General features: G+C 34.6%; 1 protein-coding gene and 1 pseudogene across 1 annotated transcript; both read right to left on the reverse strand.

Moving 5' to 3' along the window:
- Window positions 1-2,546: 2,546 nt before the first annotated feature.
- LOC148199707 (protein DETOXIFICATION 49 pseudogene) lies at window positions 2,547-5,121 on the reverse strand (annotated as a pseudogene).
- Window positions 5,122-11,540: 6,419 nt separating this feature from the next.
- Window positions 11,541-13,472, reverse strand: LOC148199708 (uncharacterized). Its single transcript, XM_088114423.1, has 2 exons — window positions 11,999-13,472; window positions 11,541-11,723 (listed from the first exon to the last, which is right to left on the reverse strand). The coding sequence occupies exons 1-2, from the start codon at window positions 13,107-13,109 to the stop codon at window positions 11,683-11,685; spliced, it is 1,152 nt and encodes a 383-aa protein (XP_087970549.1). The 5' UTR covers window positions 13,110-13,472; the 3' UTR covers window positions 11,541-11,682.
- Window positions 13,473-15,195: the final 1,723 nt, after the last annotated feature.

Genomic DNA, 15,195 nt, shown 5'->3' on the forward strand with positions numbered 1-15,195 from the left:
CATGCTCCAAACATGGTTTGAATTTTGAAAATTTCTTTTTGTAGTTTTATCTCGTAAAATGTCTGCTTCATAAACTTGTTTATGTTATCTTGCTGACCAAAAAAAAAAACTATGATAAAATGAGCAGTATGCTGTGTTTGATGCTAGAACAAGCACTGAAACAATTTAAAAACAATTTAAATAACCTTTGTCAGCAACCAATTCGTTAACAGTAGTTAAGACGAAAAACAAGATTATCCGAACATGGAACATTAAAAATTTGAAGAATCAAAGTGAAGTGATCAAAATAAAAAGAAGTCAATTTATTGTAAAAGTATATACCTTTGACATGTTCCATAGAGAAAAAGGAATTTTTGAGGAATCATATGGGAGATTAGGCTATCCAATGTTTCCATCATCTTCGTCTCCAGAAAATTGTTACTGTACAAACAAAAATTACACATCAGATAAAATAAAGGATAAATTTATATACATAAGATATTTTTATTGGTGAGAAACTTTTTTGAATAAGAGATTTTTTGAAGTAATAATAATAATAATAATTCGTGAAAAATTAGTTCATAATATCTTAACATTTAACGTGGTAAATTATGGGTTTTTTCCTTTCTTACAAAAAGTAGTGTAAGAAAATTGATTCCCGAATTCTGAGAGACTCTAACGTTGATTTCCAACAAGAACAGTGACATCCTTGTTATTATTACTGTAAAATAATAATGAAAGCAACAAAGCTAAGCAAAGAGGGTGTGAAGATTGTGTCCCCCCTCATCCCCCAAAACAAAAATGTCTTACTGCTCACTCTTCGTAAGAATCTATTGCCCCCATTAAATCAATCTGCAACTTGATATGCAACTTGCACTGCCTTTTCCTTTGAAAATCTCAATGTGCATAAATTCCTCTGCTTATCTGCACAAAAGTACCCCTCTCATTTCTGCTTAACTAATGCTTTTTATTTTTTCTTGCATCTTATTCTATTTAATAGTAAAACACCACATCATCTCCACCAAGCCACAAACTCACAAACTAACATAGTCTTCTACAAGACCATATAATTATGGTTTTTCTTCTCCTACTTTTAAATCTAAGTCTGGCAGTATCATATATGGGTCATTTCTCCCATTGGGACTAAAGTTTTGTAAGAATAAAAAGTACACGATAATTCGTATCAATTATAAATAAAATCAATTTAAAGAAATAAGATCAATTTAAAGTATATAAAAAGATAAAAACTTTATTTTATAAATTGGTTTTTTGAGATTGAATTAAACTTAAAATCTATTTTTTAACTTATTTGAAAACAATGTTGAGATAAAAAATATACGTAGGAAAATACATTTGAGAAGAGAAGGATAAGAATATGGGTATTGAAAGAAGTTTACATAGAAGTATCGGATGCTGAATTTGTTAGAAAAAAAGCAGAAAGTGACAGAAAAGGCAGAAAAGAGGGGCAATGGCATCCTATTTTTGTGCCCTAAAATGTTGTACTATAGTTGTGAGTGAGTTTGACTTGAAATTCAAATTCTGAAAATTTTTAATGGCAGAAAATACAATGTTCACTAAGAGTGAGATTACCTTGTACTTGTTAACTTGACGACAAATTAGCACCACTTGAGCATTAAAACATAGATTTGCACATATCCATTTAATGTGGTCCTTGAAGAAATAGAAACTCCTCATATATCAATTAGTCAAACTCTGCCCCATCACTGATCTTGTGATCTGAATTGCTAGTGATTCCACGTTTGTTATGATCCCCATCTTATTTTAGACAAACAATATTTGATAGTTGAGATCTTTCCTAGCACAATGCCAACCAGGAGAACTGTACTTTTTCTTTTATTTTATTTTGTCCCATGTATGAGTAGAAGCAGAGCAAAATGTTCAATTAACACAAGTAGCAAATTTTCATGCTGAGGATCATCAAAATCAATTTTTGACGGTGAAACAACTTCAGTCTCTATCTAAGCAATCCAAAAATAAACAAAAAAGTCTCATGGTCACTTGGAAACAGCTAAAAGGGACTTCTTTTAAAATGTTTCCTTATCAAAGATAATTAATTTCTTTGACTAAATCTCATGCATATAATACTGTGTCAAATTAGGTATAGGTTGAAGTGCCATGCCTGTGCAATGATAGGACCAAACATCTTAGTTTAGTAACATGGAACCAAAGACAGCTAGCTAAACTTTGCTTCAATTTATGTGGGGGTGAGAAATCGCATTATTTTTATATTCTTTCATGCATTAAAGGTACAACAATGTGCAATTCATTCCCAAAATAACTGGCAGCCTGGCTGCTATGCATAAATAGAATTTCCTAATTCTTAGTCAGTGTCAAATTTCAGTACATAATCAAGTTCTTGTACTACAGAATAAATCTTGTTTCACTTTAAGTTTTTTTCTTTTCTGATATAGGTATTGTTTCTCTTTTTATTGTTCATTAATCTGATAACTTGGGAAAATAAAAACTCCAAATAGAGTAGGCAGATTCTCTAAAGCCTGTTGTGGCTTTTATAATGATTTCTTATGGAGAATATGACCAAAGGGAGAGAAAGGACAAAAGTTCAATGTATTGAGGTAGAAAATAGAGGAACAGACAAGTGAGTAAGAAGCATAAATCATGAAATGAGGGGCTCTTCTCTTCTCTTCTGTGTAAAGCTGAACAAAAAAAGGTACGTTACAGAAATAATGGTTACTCACATTTTTCTACTTCCCATGACATTCAATGCCCTGCAAAATGTAATTGAAATTTACTGGAAATAGCAGAAGTCCTTAGAGGAGAAAAGCATATGCATGCACCAGTGAATTTCCTGAGAGCAAAACTAAATGCAGTTTTCTACATGTTTTTGAATATTGTTTCTGACCTGAATTGGGGTTTCACATCAGTAATCTGTACTATTTTTAAATGTGAGTTTTTTTTTTTTTTTATGTAAATTACTGATATGAAACTCTAATTTCAATTTAAAAATAGCCCCAAAAACAAGTAAGTAACCGCATCTAATGTTATCTAAAATTCATAAAATGAAAATGTTATCCTCTGTCTCTAACCTACTGCCCTATACAGTTAAAAGACAAATTTATGAGATATTTTATCCCCCCTCTCATCAGTTTTTGTTTTTCTCTTTTAAGGTGGTTGATGAATTAAACCAATCACTGTTCATTTTCATCTGAGTCAGCTAATAATGCCAAAGAATCTTCCGTGCTTTCGCATTTGAGTGGCTTCTCTGGATCAACCTCACGTTTGTGATCATCAACACCACAAGCTTCACCCATTCCTGTGAGTTTCTTGGCTCTTTGGGCCTCAGATTCCCAATCAGTTCTGCACAGAACCACCAACATGGTCACTGCACAAGACCCTTGAGCTGCAAGAAGCCCAAGCCAGAGGCCTTGAAAGTCATAGCCAGTGAAGAAAGCTAGCCAAACGGACACAGGCATTCCCACAAGGTAGAAACATCCCAGGTTGATGTTAGCACCGATTTTAGGCCTTGCTGTGCCTCTCAGCACCCCACACCCTGTTGTTTGAGGGCAATTCCCAAGCTCACAAAGGCCTATTATGGGTAACACCATAGATGTCAGAGTTATGATCTCCTTGTCCTTTGTGAACATGCTAGCCCATGTGTTCCTAACCATGAGAGCAAAAACCAATGCCAGGACACCTGACACGAAGCTGCAGGACAACCCCACAATGGCAGAAAGCCTTGCCTTTGAGGGCTTCTGTGCGCCAAGCTTGTTGCCAACTCTTGTTGAAACACTGAAGCTCAATGAAGAAGGGAAAATGTAAAGCAAAGAAGTGGTTTGGATCAGAATTCCCATTGAGGCCACGGTTGCTCTGGGGTTCACCAACAGCCCACATAACAGAATCATGATCTCATACCACCACCACTCCAAACACACCGAAACACAGCTCGGAATAGCCAAATTGAGAAGAGACCTCCACTGTGTGAAGCACTCAAAAGAGAAACCACCCCATGTTTTCTTGTAAGTGCCAGAGAAGACTATATAAAGAATCAAAGAAGCCACGAGGTTGAAGTTTGTCCACACCCCACCAAGAGCCACCCCTTTGATTCCCAGCCCGAGGTGTGACACAAGAAAGTAGTTTATGGGTATGTGAAGGAGGATTGACAGGGAGGCACAGAGGGTGAGAGGGAGGGTAATGGATTGACTCCTGAGGTAAATTCTCATAGGATGCAAGAAAGATTGTGCTATGAGGTCAGGAATGGAGTAAACAAGATACGATTGAGCCTGTGTGGCTATGGACTCATCCTGGCCACAAAGGAGAAGAATTTTCTTCATGTGGAGCCAAAGGAGTGATATGGGGAGGGAAGTGAAGAGGAGAAGAAGAATGGTTCTTTGCAAGCAGAGGCCAAGTAGGGTGAACCTCTTGGCACCAAAAGCTTGGCCACAGATTGGCTCCATTCCGACAGCAAGGCCAGACAAGATTGAGTAGCCAGTGATGTTGGCAAAGCCAACAGCAAGTGAGCCACCAGCCAAAGCAAGCTCTCCAAGGTGGCCAAGGAAGAGCATGGAGATCATGGAGCGGCAGTAGAGGAGGAGGCCAGTGAGGATCATAGGGATGGCTATTTTGGATATGGAAATCACTTCACTGACAGTGTCAGGGACATGAGACTTTGTTATTTCTGTCACAACTTTTATCGGTTGTGGTGTTGTTTTTTCTGTTGTTGTGTTAAGTTGAGTTGGTGGTGGTGTTGTTGTGTTGTTTTGGAGCTTAGAGATGAAAGGGTTGGCGAGCATTCTGGGGTGCTTCTCTTCTGAGTCCTTGATTGAAATTTGGTAATCAGAAGATGAAGTGGTGCAGCATTTGCAGTTGACGTCAAGAGTTGGATGACACATGGTGAGTAGCTAGCTACTTTGTGTCCGTGTAGAGGGGAAAAAATGGTTTTGAATAGACTTGGAACAGAGAGAGAGAGAGAGAGAGAGAGAGAGAGAGAGGGAAACAAAGAAAGAAAGAAACAGAGAGAGAGATTTGAGAAGGACGGGGTTTGGAAAGGTTTGTGTGGGGTTTTATAGAGTTGTTAGAGTCATACGTGTTACTATTTTTTTCGGTGGGGTTTAAGCCTTTTTTGAAAGTTGTCCCTACTAGTCAAGAAGATCGATTCACATTCATTTATCACTTTTTTCTGATTTTAATCTTACGTAGTTTCATCACCGAGTGAGAAAACACAACAACCAGATATTAGGTAGAGGGTTCAAAAACAGATTTCATTTAGTAATTTTTGTTTAAAAAAAGAATATTGTTTGAGAAAATGAATGATATTTAAATAATATAAAGTGGCATAGATATAAAAGGTGGAAGAAAAGAATAGATAAATGAAATGTTTAGAATGTTGCGTAAAAGCATATAGAAGTTTTGGTTTCCCTTTTGGATGGGCTAAAGCGTCCAAACATTGTCCGGCCTAAAAAGATATAGAAATGGAAAGAGTTGCAGTGTATCGACATTGGAATTTGAAGAGTAAGATTTAGGGGTTAAAAATTTGTCAGTTTTTGGTTCTTGGAGGGCTAAGTCCAATTGAAGCATGAATAGATGATGATTGATTGTGTAAAAGACAGAGAGAGAAGAGAGGGTGTGTTTTGTTTTTGTGGATTATTAAGGGCCAAGAATAGATGAAGACAAAGGTTGTCCTTGGACACAACATACAAGGAAGTAAAGAAAATCCAAAGAGGCCAATGGAGTTGATCAATGTGGGTGATCCTTGATATATAAGGAGTGTTGTTCATTTATTAATATATTGGTTAATCAATGCCAACCCACACTTGTCTGCTTCATAGCTGGGCACCTTGGGACAAAGCCACTTAAGCCTTTGTTCTATACTAAGTAGTTTTCAGGCATCCAGGGATACCACCGTGTCTTGTTCTTTTCTACTTCCCTTCAGATTAATCCCCAACCCTCTTAAGTCTTGTCTCCAACACTCTCACTCCTTTGTCTCCTCATAATTCCTTTTTCAATCCTTTTTACATTTTTTCTATTATTTTCTTATAACATTTCTTCAACACAAAACTATATGTCATTTCTTTCCCCTTCAGGACAAACAACTTTTTGCAAATTTTTTTTTATACCACTCAATTTTGGTTTATTCAAAAATAGAAAGAAATTAAATTATATTTACATTATTTTTCACATATGTTAAGATTTTAAGTGTAGGTTTAAATCTTACATTAAATAAATATGAAAAAGTTCAACGGTCATATAATGAACTACATGATAAGTTTATTAAACTCTATTAGATGAACCTCTAATAAAATATAAAAAGTTAGTTTAAATCAAATAAATTAATAGAAAACCAATTTATAAAATGAAATATTCTTTTAATTATATATATATATATATATATATATATATATATATATATATATATATTCTTATCTTTATATTTCTTTAAAAGAAAACCTAACCACAATTTTTTTCTTAAAATATATTTTAGAAGAAATTTATACAAATAGTTATAATATATATATAAATAACTTTATTTAACACTTTTTCTTTCTTGATTATATAGAAATGATTGAATATAAGTTGTGTGTTTGTAACTATTAAGGTATCTTACTCATAGGTGAATTTTGAAGTATTTCTACAAATATCGGTTTTTAAACTATGATTGCAACTTTTCATGCAGTAAATTGGATATGAGACTAATATTTGATTTATACTTTAGCCCTGCTTCAAATTATTTTAGTTCCATATTAAGAAAAGAGTTGAATAATATCATTAAGTTTTTGAAGTTGATTCTCTTGATTTATAAGAAGAAGGATTGATTACACTTTTGGGTGTTACTTATTTGATTTATACTTATTTGGTAAAAAGAATTATGTGGTAGAAAATTGTTGCAATATTATAACTTTTTTCTTGCAACATCATTGTCGGTTAGGTTTAGGAATTCAACCCCATTTGTAGTGTAAGTGACGAGGTAAATGGAGCAAGGCATGACTCTACCTTCATTATCCAAAATCTTCATGTGGAGCCAAAATCTTACTTCACATATCTTCTATTATTAGCTATAGACTGTGATACCACCATAATAAGAGTTAAAACTTTTTAATATTATTTATTCAAATTTATCAAATTTTATAGCATCACGAGTGACACTTATTCTACAACAACAACTGAAACTCACAATTTTAATTTTTAATACATTTTAACTTATTATAATATATATATAAAGATTTTTTTTTAAAAAAAAGTTTTCCTCCATCTATTTTTAAGTGTAATATTTTTGGAAAAATGTATTCATATGTTATTTTTAAACTTTAATGTATTTACTCTTCATTTGATTTTTAATTAGTTTGTATATTTGTATTTATTGTGATGTAAAATTGAAAAAGATTAAATATACAATCTGATAAATACTTGATTGCAGTTAAGAAAATTGATAATAGCATTGAAAAAAAGCATTCAATGTCATTGCAATATTTAAAATGTTATAAACTTGAATTTAACTTTGGATTTTATTTGAGAAAATGTTGGCAAAATAGGTAATATTTTGCATCAAAGATAAAAATAAAAGCTCAAAATCAAGAAGTTTCTAATACTTACTTCAGCAAATGTTTACACGTGTCGTATGATAAAATATTGTAGAGTTTGTTCGCACGTGTTGTACATAAAACACTCCATGAACTAGTTTGGTAAGTCGAATGTATATGTTTTCATCCACTCAATTTACGAAACATTTTTTCATTGGAATCTTGATTTCGATTTATATTTACAATATAACTTTACATGTTCAAATTCATGCATTTACATTGTTTTTTAACGAGCTTTCTATTTCTTTTATTAGAATTTATCCCTAAAGTTTTTAAAATTTATGCTTTTAGTTCGTAATTTTAATTTTAATTGGTAAAATTCTTTCAACTTTTTCTCTATTGCACTTTAACTCATTGTCAAGTAACAATATAATAGTTTTATTGATAATCAATGGTTGTCTAGTCATTGAGGAGTCTAATAAAGTAATGTGTGCTTTTCTTTAAGTTACGTTTTAAAAAAATTTCATTTCCTTTTGACTAACTGATAATGTCATACTAATTTATGAGAGAATTAAAAAATCAACGTTAAAAAGAACTGCATGTGATTGTCTGATTTATTATTACATCACTAAATGATGCTAGTAGATAATGGAAACTAAAAGTGACAGAAAAGAAAAAAGTATTTAATCCGTGACGATTTAGATTAGAGCTTAAAAACATATATAGAAAAGAGCTTATGTTAAGCATATAGTAAACCCTAAATTTATTTTCTTATACATTTACATTTTAAGCATTAAATATCAAACTTGTATTCTTTTTCTTCTCTTCTTCGTTAACTTTCTTTTCAGTTTATACTCTTTTAATTTCATTTTTAGGCTGAGGCCCAAAATGGGATGCACAGTAACGAGGCCCAAAATAGAGTGGCCCGTTGCATGGTTAAGGCAGACAACCTCAGCCTTTTCTGCAAGCGTGTCCAGAAATCTATCAAACGAGTGAGGAGAGAGAACGGAGCTTCCAGAGAGTTCCCTTTCCAAGCATGGAGGTCCAGCGGTGTTTCGATGGCCTTGGGAGCCTCAGATCACGTTGGTGCAGAAGAGAAAAATGTAGAGGGGAGAGAGACGAACAAGGAAAAGGTAAGCTTTCTTGAATCTGATATTATTTCATAATACTGAATGTTTCTCTCTGTTTCTGTAACTTGTAAAATACATAACAGAACTCTATTTATAGAGTTCTGATACAACATAAAACAGTACATTAAAAGCAAGTAACAACCCCTAAACCGAATGTATTTCGGTCCATTGAATGTAGTCCTAGTAGCAAAATGTTTGATTCTTAATAGCCTCCCCTCAAACTGGATGGTGTATGGTCATCAATCCAAGTTTGGGTACAATGGTTTTGAATTTGACGCGATGAGGGAACTTGGTGAAAATGTCGGCAAGTTGCTCGTCGGATCTCACGGGAAGGAGAGTGAGAAGTCGTTCTTGAAGCTTTTCACGAACCACATGACAATCAAGCTCAATATGCTTGGTGCGTTCGTGGAAGCTTTGGTTGTGAGCTGTGTCTCGCAGATTTATTGTCACAATACAAAGCAGGGATCCCTGATTCCTTAACTTGAAAATCCTGTAATAGGTAACAGAGCCACTGTATTTCACATACAGTGGCTGCTAGTGCTCTGTACTCGGCTTCTGTAGATGACCTTGAAACGGTCTTCTGCTTTTTAGACTTCCAGGAGATAAGGGATGAACCTAGGAAGACACAGAATCCCGTTGTAGATCTTCTAGTGTTAGGGCAAGTAGCCCAGTCAGAGTCACTGAATGCCTTCAGTTGCATGGAAGAATCAGCAGGGAAAAATAGCCCTTCAGAGGGCTTAGCCTTGATATACCTGAGAATGTGCTGAGTGGCACGGTAGTGATGGTCAGTTGGTGATTGCATGAACTGACTAAGTAAATTAACTGAAAAACATAAATCTGGTCTAGTATTTGTAAGATAAAGCAACTTTCCTATTAGTCTTCTATATGGTCCTGGATCATCCAGGTAGCTATCCTTTTTATATAAGGAAGTTGTTTCGCTGAGGAAGGGAGTAGAGGAAGGCTTGCATCCTAACATCCCAGTTTCTTCCAGTATGTCCAAGGCATACTTCCTTTGGCACAAATGAATGCCTTTCTTTGACCTGGCAACTTCCAGACCCAGAAAGTACTTAAGCTCACCAAGGTTCTTTATTCGAAACTTCTTGTGTAACAATTCCTTCATCCTGTTGATTTCTGTTATAGAGTTCCCTGTTAAAACAATGTCATCTACATACACAAGTAAAGCAGTGAAACTGGTAGAAGTTGTTCTGATGAACAGAGAGTGGTCAGACTTAGATTGTATATAATCAACAGATATTAAGAAAGAGGATAATTTTTCAAACCACTGCCTACTGGCCTGCTTGAGGCCATATAGGGACTTTTTTAATCTGCAAACTTGCTCTTTGTTGTGGTTGAACAAACCTGGAGGTGGCTCCATGTATACCTCTTCATTGAGGTCCCCATGTAGGAAAGCATTGTCTACATCTAGTTGGTGTAGAAACCAATTATTGGAAGCTGCTAGGGCAATAAGCAATCTGACTGTAGTTAGTTTGGCAACAGGAGAAAACGTGTCCAGGTAGTCTATTCCCTCCTGTTGTGTGTAGCCTTTCGCCACCAAGCGAGCCTTGAACCTTTCAATGCTCCCATCAGCTTTATACTTTGTCTTATATACCCACTTACACCCTATAGCAGCCTTTCCTGGGGGTAGCTGGGTTAGAACCCACGTGTCATTATCTTGCAGGGCTTTAATTTCTCTCTGCATGGCCTCTACCCATTCACTGATACCTTTTGCTTCACTATAGGATTTTGGCTCTTTGCTAACCGTGACAGCCATGGTATATCTTAGATGCCTCTCTGTAAGATTATCACAGCACAACAGGTTGGATATAGGATAAGGGGTTTTAAGATTATTTTTCAGAGATAGAGATTGATGCACCTGGTGAACATAATCTTGAAGGTATTCGGGAGTCCTTCTGGTTCTATTTGATCTTCTTTGCAATTGGAGGTCCTGGTTATCTCCTGCTGTGTCATTGCTGTTTTCATTAACAGTGAGCTGTTGTGTCTCTTCCTGACTTGTATTTACAGATTCAACATGTAGGGGATCATCCATGTGAAATTGGTCTTCTAAGAGATCTTTTAATGAATCAGTTGTCTCCCTCCTAGTTGCTGAATCTGTATGGTTTTCCTGCAGATTTCTATAGGGAAAAATGTCTTCGTGAAAAACCACATTTCTGCTTATGAGAAGCTCTTTGGTGTTTATGTCAAGGACAAGATACCCCTTGACACCAGATTTGTAACCTAGAAAAATAGCTTTTCTAGCTCTTGGGTCAAGTTTATTCCTGTTATGTTCAAGGGTAGAGACAAAACACAAGCATCCAAAGATTTTAAGATTTAAATAGGAAGGGGACAGATTGTAAAGCAGATCGAAAGGGGTTTTGTTATCGAGAATGGGGGTAGGCAACCTATTTATGAGGTAAACAGCATGGCTAACAGCATAGGACCAGTAAGTGTTAGGCACATTGGCTTGAAAAAGGAGACCACGGGTAACATTCAAAATGTGCTGGTGTTTCCTTTCAACTACAGAGTTCTGTTCAGGAGTTTCAACACAACTCCTTTGATGAGTAATACCATGTAATCTATAAAAATCTGTGCAGTTAAATTCAGGGCCATTATCAGACCTAATAACTTTGATTCCTTTGTTAAACTGATTCTTAATCTTAATTACAAAATTCTGCAGTAAATCTCTAGTTTGGCCTTTATTATTCATTAAGAAAATCCAAGTATGCCTACTATAGTCATCAACTATGGTGAGGAAGTATTTATGGCCATGAATAGAAGCAGTACCAAATGGGCCCCAAATATCACAGTGAATAATATCAAAACATTCAGCAGTAGTAGTAGTACTAGGCAAAAAAGGCAATTTTCGTTGTTTGGCATAGTGACAAGTATCACACACAATATTTGTGCCTAATTTGACATAAGGAAAATCACTACATATCTGTTTCATAATTTTGTCCCCTGGATGGCCTAACCTACAGTGCCAAAGATTTACATTAGTCTTTTTAAAAGAAAAGGCAGTCGTGGCAGTGTGTCTTTGGTCAATCTTAGGAATGTCTTGCAAATAATAGAGCCCTCCCCAACAGTTAGCATATCCAATCATCTTCAATGTATGGTTCTGCTTTATCTGACAAATCTTGGAAGAGAAAGTTAGACTACAATTCAAGTCCTTGATAAGACTTTGAACAGAAATCAAATTAAAACAGAATTCAGGAATGTATAACACATTGTAAATGACAAGATCTTTAGACAGTTGTACTGTACCAGCATGCCTAGCAGTTAAAATAGTATTGTTAGGCAATCTCACAGATATAGGTTTGATACGATAAAAAGTGTTAAAATTTATTTTATCATGTGTCACATGGTCAGTGGCACCAGTATCTAGTATCCAGGATGAAATACCTTGCTTATCTGTACTATCAGCTCTTTGAATTTGATTAATTTTGTGAGTTGGTTCATCATCTTTGTCAATCATTCGAAGCAGCTTCTGCATTTGTTCTGCAGTAAGAGAGTTGAAAAGGTTGCTGTTGTTATTAGGTTGTGCTCTCTGATTTTCACCCTGTTCAGTAGTGTTTTGGCAAGCATTGGCAGCAGTCCATTCACTCTTTCGGTCTTGATTACCCTCTGCTTTCTTGTACCAAGGTGGATAGCCATGTTTAGAGTAACATTCATCAACTGTGTGGTTCATTTTGTTGCAATAGGAGCACTGTTTCCCATAGTTGGGATTTCTACCTCTTCCTCTTCCTTGACCACGCAATCCAGGTCCTCTTCCCTGGCCTTTCCACTGGCTGTTTCTGTCAGTGGCATTAACCATGACCTTAACATCAGCAGACCCATGTTTTTCTTGTCTTTCTTGTTGCATGATAAGAGAGAAAACCCGATTGATGTTTGGAAGGGGATCCATTAGGAGGATCTGTGTTCTAACAGTGTTGTATGAGTCATTTAATCCTTTTAAGAAGCATATCACATGCTCCATTTCTCTGTACTTCAAGAAAACTTTTGAGAGAGCGCAACTGCATGGTATCTTGCATATGCAAGTGGGAATGGGTCTTAAGAACTCCAATTCTTCCCACAGAATCTTTAAATCTGTAAAGAATTGGCTAACTCCTCTTTCCCCTTGTCTAATGGAGTGTATATCTTGGAGAAGATCAGAAATCTTGAAATGATCACCTTTAGAGAATCTTTCTTTTAATTCTTCCCATAATTCTTTTGCTTCCTCCACATATATCACACTCTCGGCAATTTGTGGGGAGAGAGTCTTGGTTATCCAAGACAATATCATCATGTTGCATCTTTCCCAAGCATCATACAAGATATCATCTTTCTGTGGTTTCTTTATGGACCCATCAATGAATTTCACTTTGTTCTTGGAGAGCAAGGCTCTTCTCATGCTTCTGCTCCAAGAGGAGTAATTGTTTTCATTCAGAGTTTGTGTAATGAGGGTGAGTCCAGGATTCTCTCCTGGATGCAAGTAGTAAGGGCTGGCTGGGTTGTTGTATTCAGCATGGTCCATGGGATCAAGAATTGTATGGACCAGTTCAAGAACTTATCAAGAAGGAAAGCAAGCGGAGCGGAAGCAGAGCAGGTACTAGACCTGCTCTGATACCATTTTAGGCTGAGGCCCAAAATGGGATGCACAGTAACGAGGCCCAAAATAGAGTGGCCCGTTGCATGGTTAAGGCAGACAGCCTCAGCCTTTTCTGCAAGCGTGTCCAGAAATCTATCAAACGAGTGAGGAGAGAGAACGGAGCTTCCAGAGAGTTCCCTTTCCAAGCATGGAGGTCCAGCGGTGTTTCGATGGCCTTGGGAGCCTCAGATCACGTTGGTGCAGAAGAGAAAAATGTAGAGGGGAGAGAGACGAACAAGGAAAAGGTAAGCTTTCTTGAATCTGATATTATTTCATAATACTGAATGTTTCTCTCTGTTTCTGTAACTTGTAAAATACATAACAGAACTCTATTTATAGAGTTCTGATACAACATAAAACAGTACATTAAAAGCAAATAACAACCCCTAAACCGAATGTATTTCGGTCCATTGAATGTAGTCCTAGTAGCAAAATGTTTGATTCTTAATATTCATCATTAAATTTATTTGCTTTCTTTTAAAGTTTAACATTTACAATTCAACCTTTTATATACTTTTAACAACTTTTATTATTTTCTGTACGCTCAACTTTAATATATATTTTTTTCTTTAATTTCTTGAAAGATATTGTATCAAAAAATATTGAATTAAGGAAAAATGTTGAGTTGAAGGTAAAAGAAAAAAAGTTAGTTTCGAAATAATTCATGTAGTATATACGATATTAATTAGAGAGGTCAAAGGAAAATCATGAGACACCAGAGAAATAACATTTTATGGAAGGATTTTGTGGAGAAGAGTTTATGTCAGTGACACTTATCTTTAATTAAATGTTTTTTGTTTTTTTTACAATATTTCTTCTTTTATTATTCTTGCTTTGTTTAAGTTTTATTATCTATATATGATAGAGAAAGATTGTATTGCATTCTATTTTTTTTTGAGACTTCATTATGTTGTTAAATCAATTATTATTATTCTATAAATCCGTTAATAATTTTGTTAATAAATTAAAATATTATGTTATTGATAAATTTATTATCGATAATAATATCTACAAATAATTTTAATAAAATTTATAAAATAAATTTTAATTTATCGACAAATTAATATATGTTAATATATAACACCAAAAGTTAACCTAATGCCACAATGTTTAATTATATATAAGTGGATATGAGACAATATAAAAATAAATTTTATAGTTGGCTTACCAACGGTTAAAGATTTGATTTCACGATATGGATATCCTAATAAAATTTTCTCACTTATCATCCATTAACATTAGATATTTATTAGAAAAATTGATTAATTCAAATAAAAGAACTTGTAAGATTGTACAAGAATCCATTTAGAATAATATCATAGAAATTATATATTTTCTTCCCAAACATATAGATAGCTAGAAAGGATCATCTCATATTTGGAGATATGTTGAGGACTTATATAGTTGAGGACTTTGATATTTATGATCAACGTGTGGTATTGATTAAATTCACATACAACAATGATTTCCTTTCTAACATATCTATGTTAACCTATGAGAAACTATACCCTTATGCTCATTTGAGGGTCAAAAAATTAGATTTAATCTTAGGTTTTAATATGGTTCAACAGACCATAGATAAAAATAAAATGATTCGGTAAAAAATAAGAACAATTCAAAGCACACAAAAAGGTTATGTGCTGATAAAAAAAAAAGGATTACATTTGTTCTCATTTTATTTTTTACCTGGAAATACCAATTTAAATGGTCAAATAGGCTAAATTATCTAAATTTATTAATCTCGGCAATATTTTGTAATATACCCGTTAGAATACGAAAACAGTTTTACATTTTGTTTCGTTTAGAGAAATAAAAATAATATTAACCTTAACTTTATTTAAAGGAGGTGGTTGTTTTATCTTTTATCTTTCTCTCCCTACTCATGCTAATCCTACCAACATTCTAGATCTAATAGTACTATAAGTCACTAGTATAAAATATGTTTTTTAACACGCTATATACGTCTCGGTTT

Source organism: Vigna umbellata, chromosome 4 (assembly GCF_029865625.1).
Source record: "Vigna umbellata cultivar VRB3 chromosome 4, Vumbellata_1.0, whole genome shotgun sequence".
Taxonomy (NCBI): Eukaryota; Viridiplantae; Streptophyta; class Magnoliopsida; order Fabales; family Fabaceae; genus Vigna; species Vigna umbellata.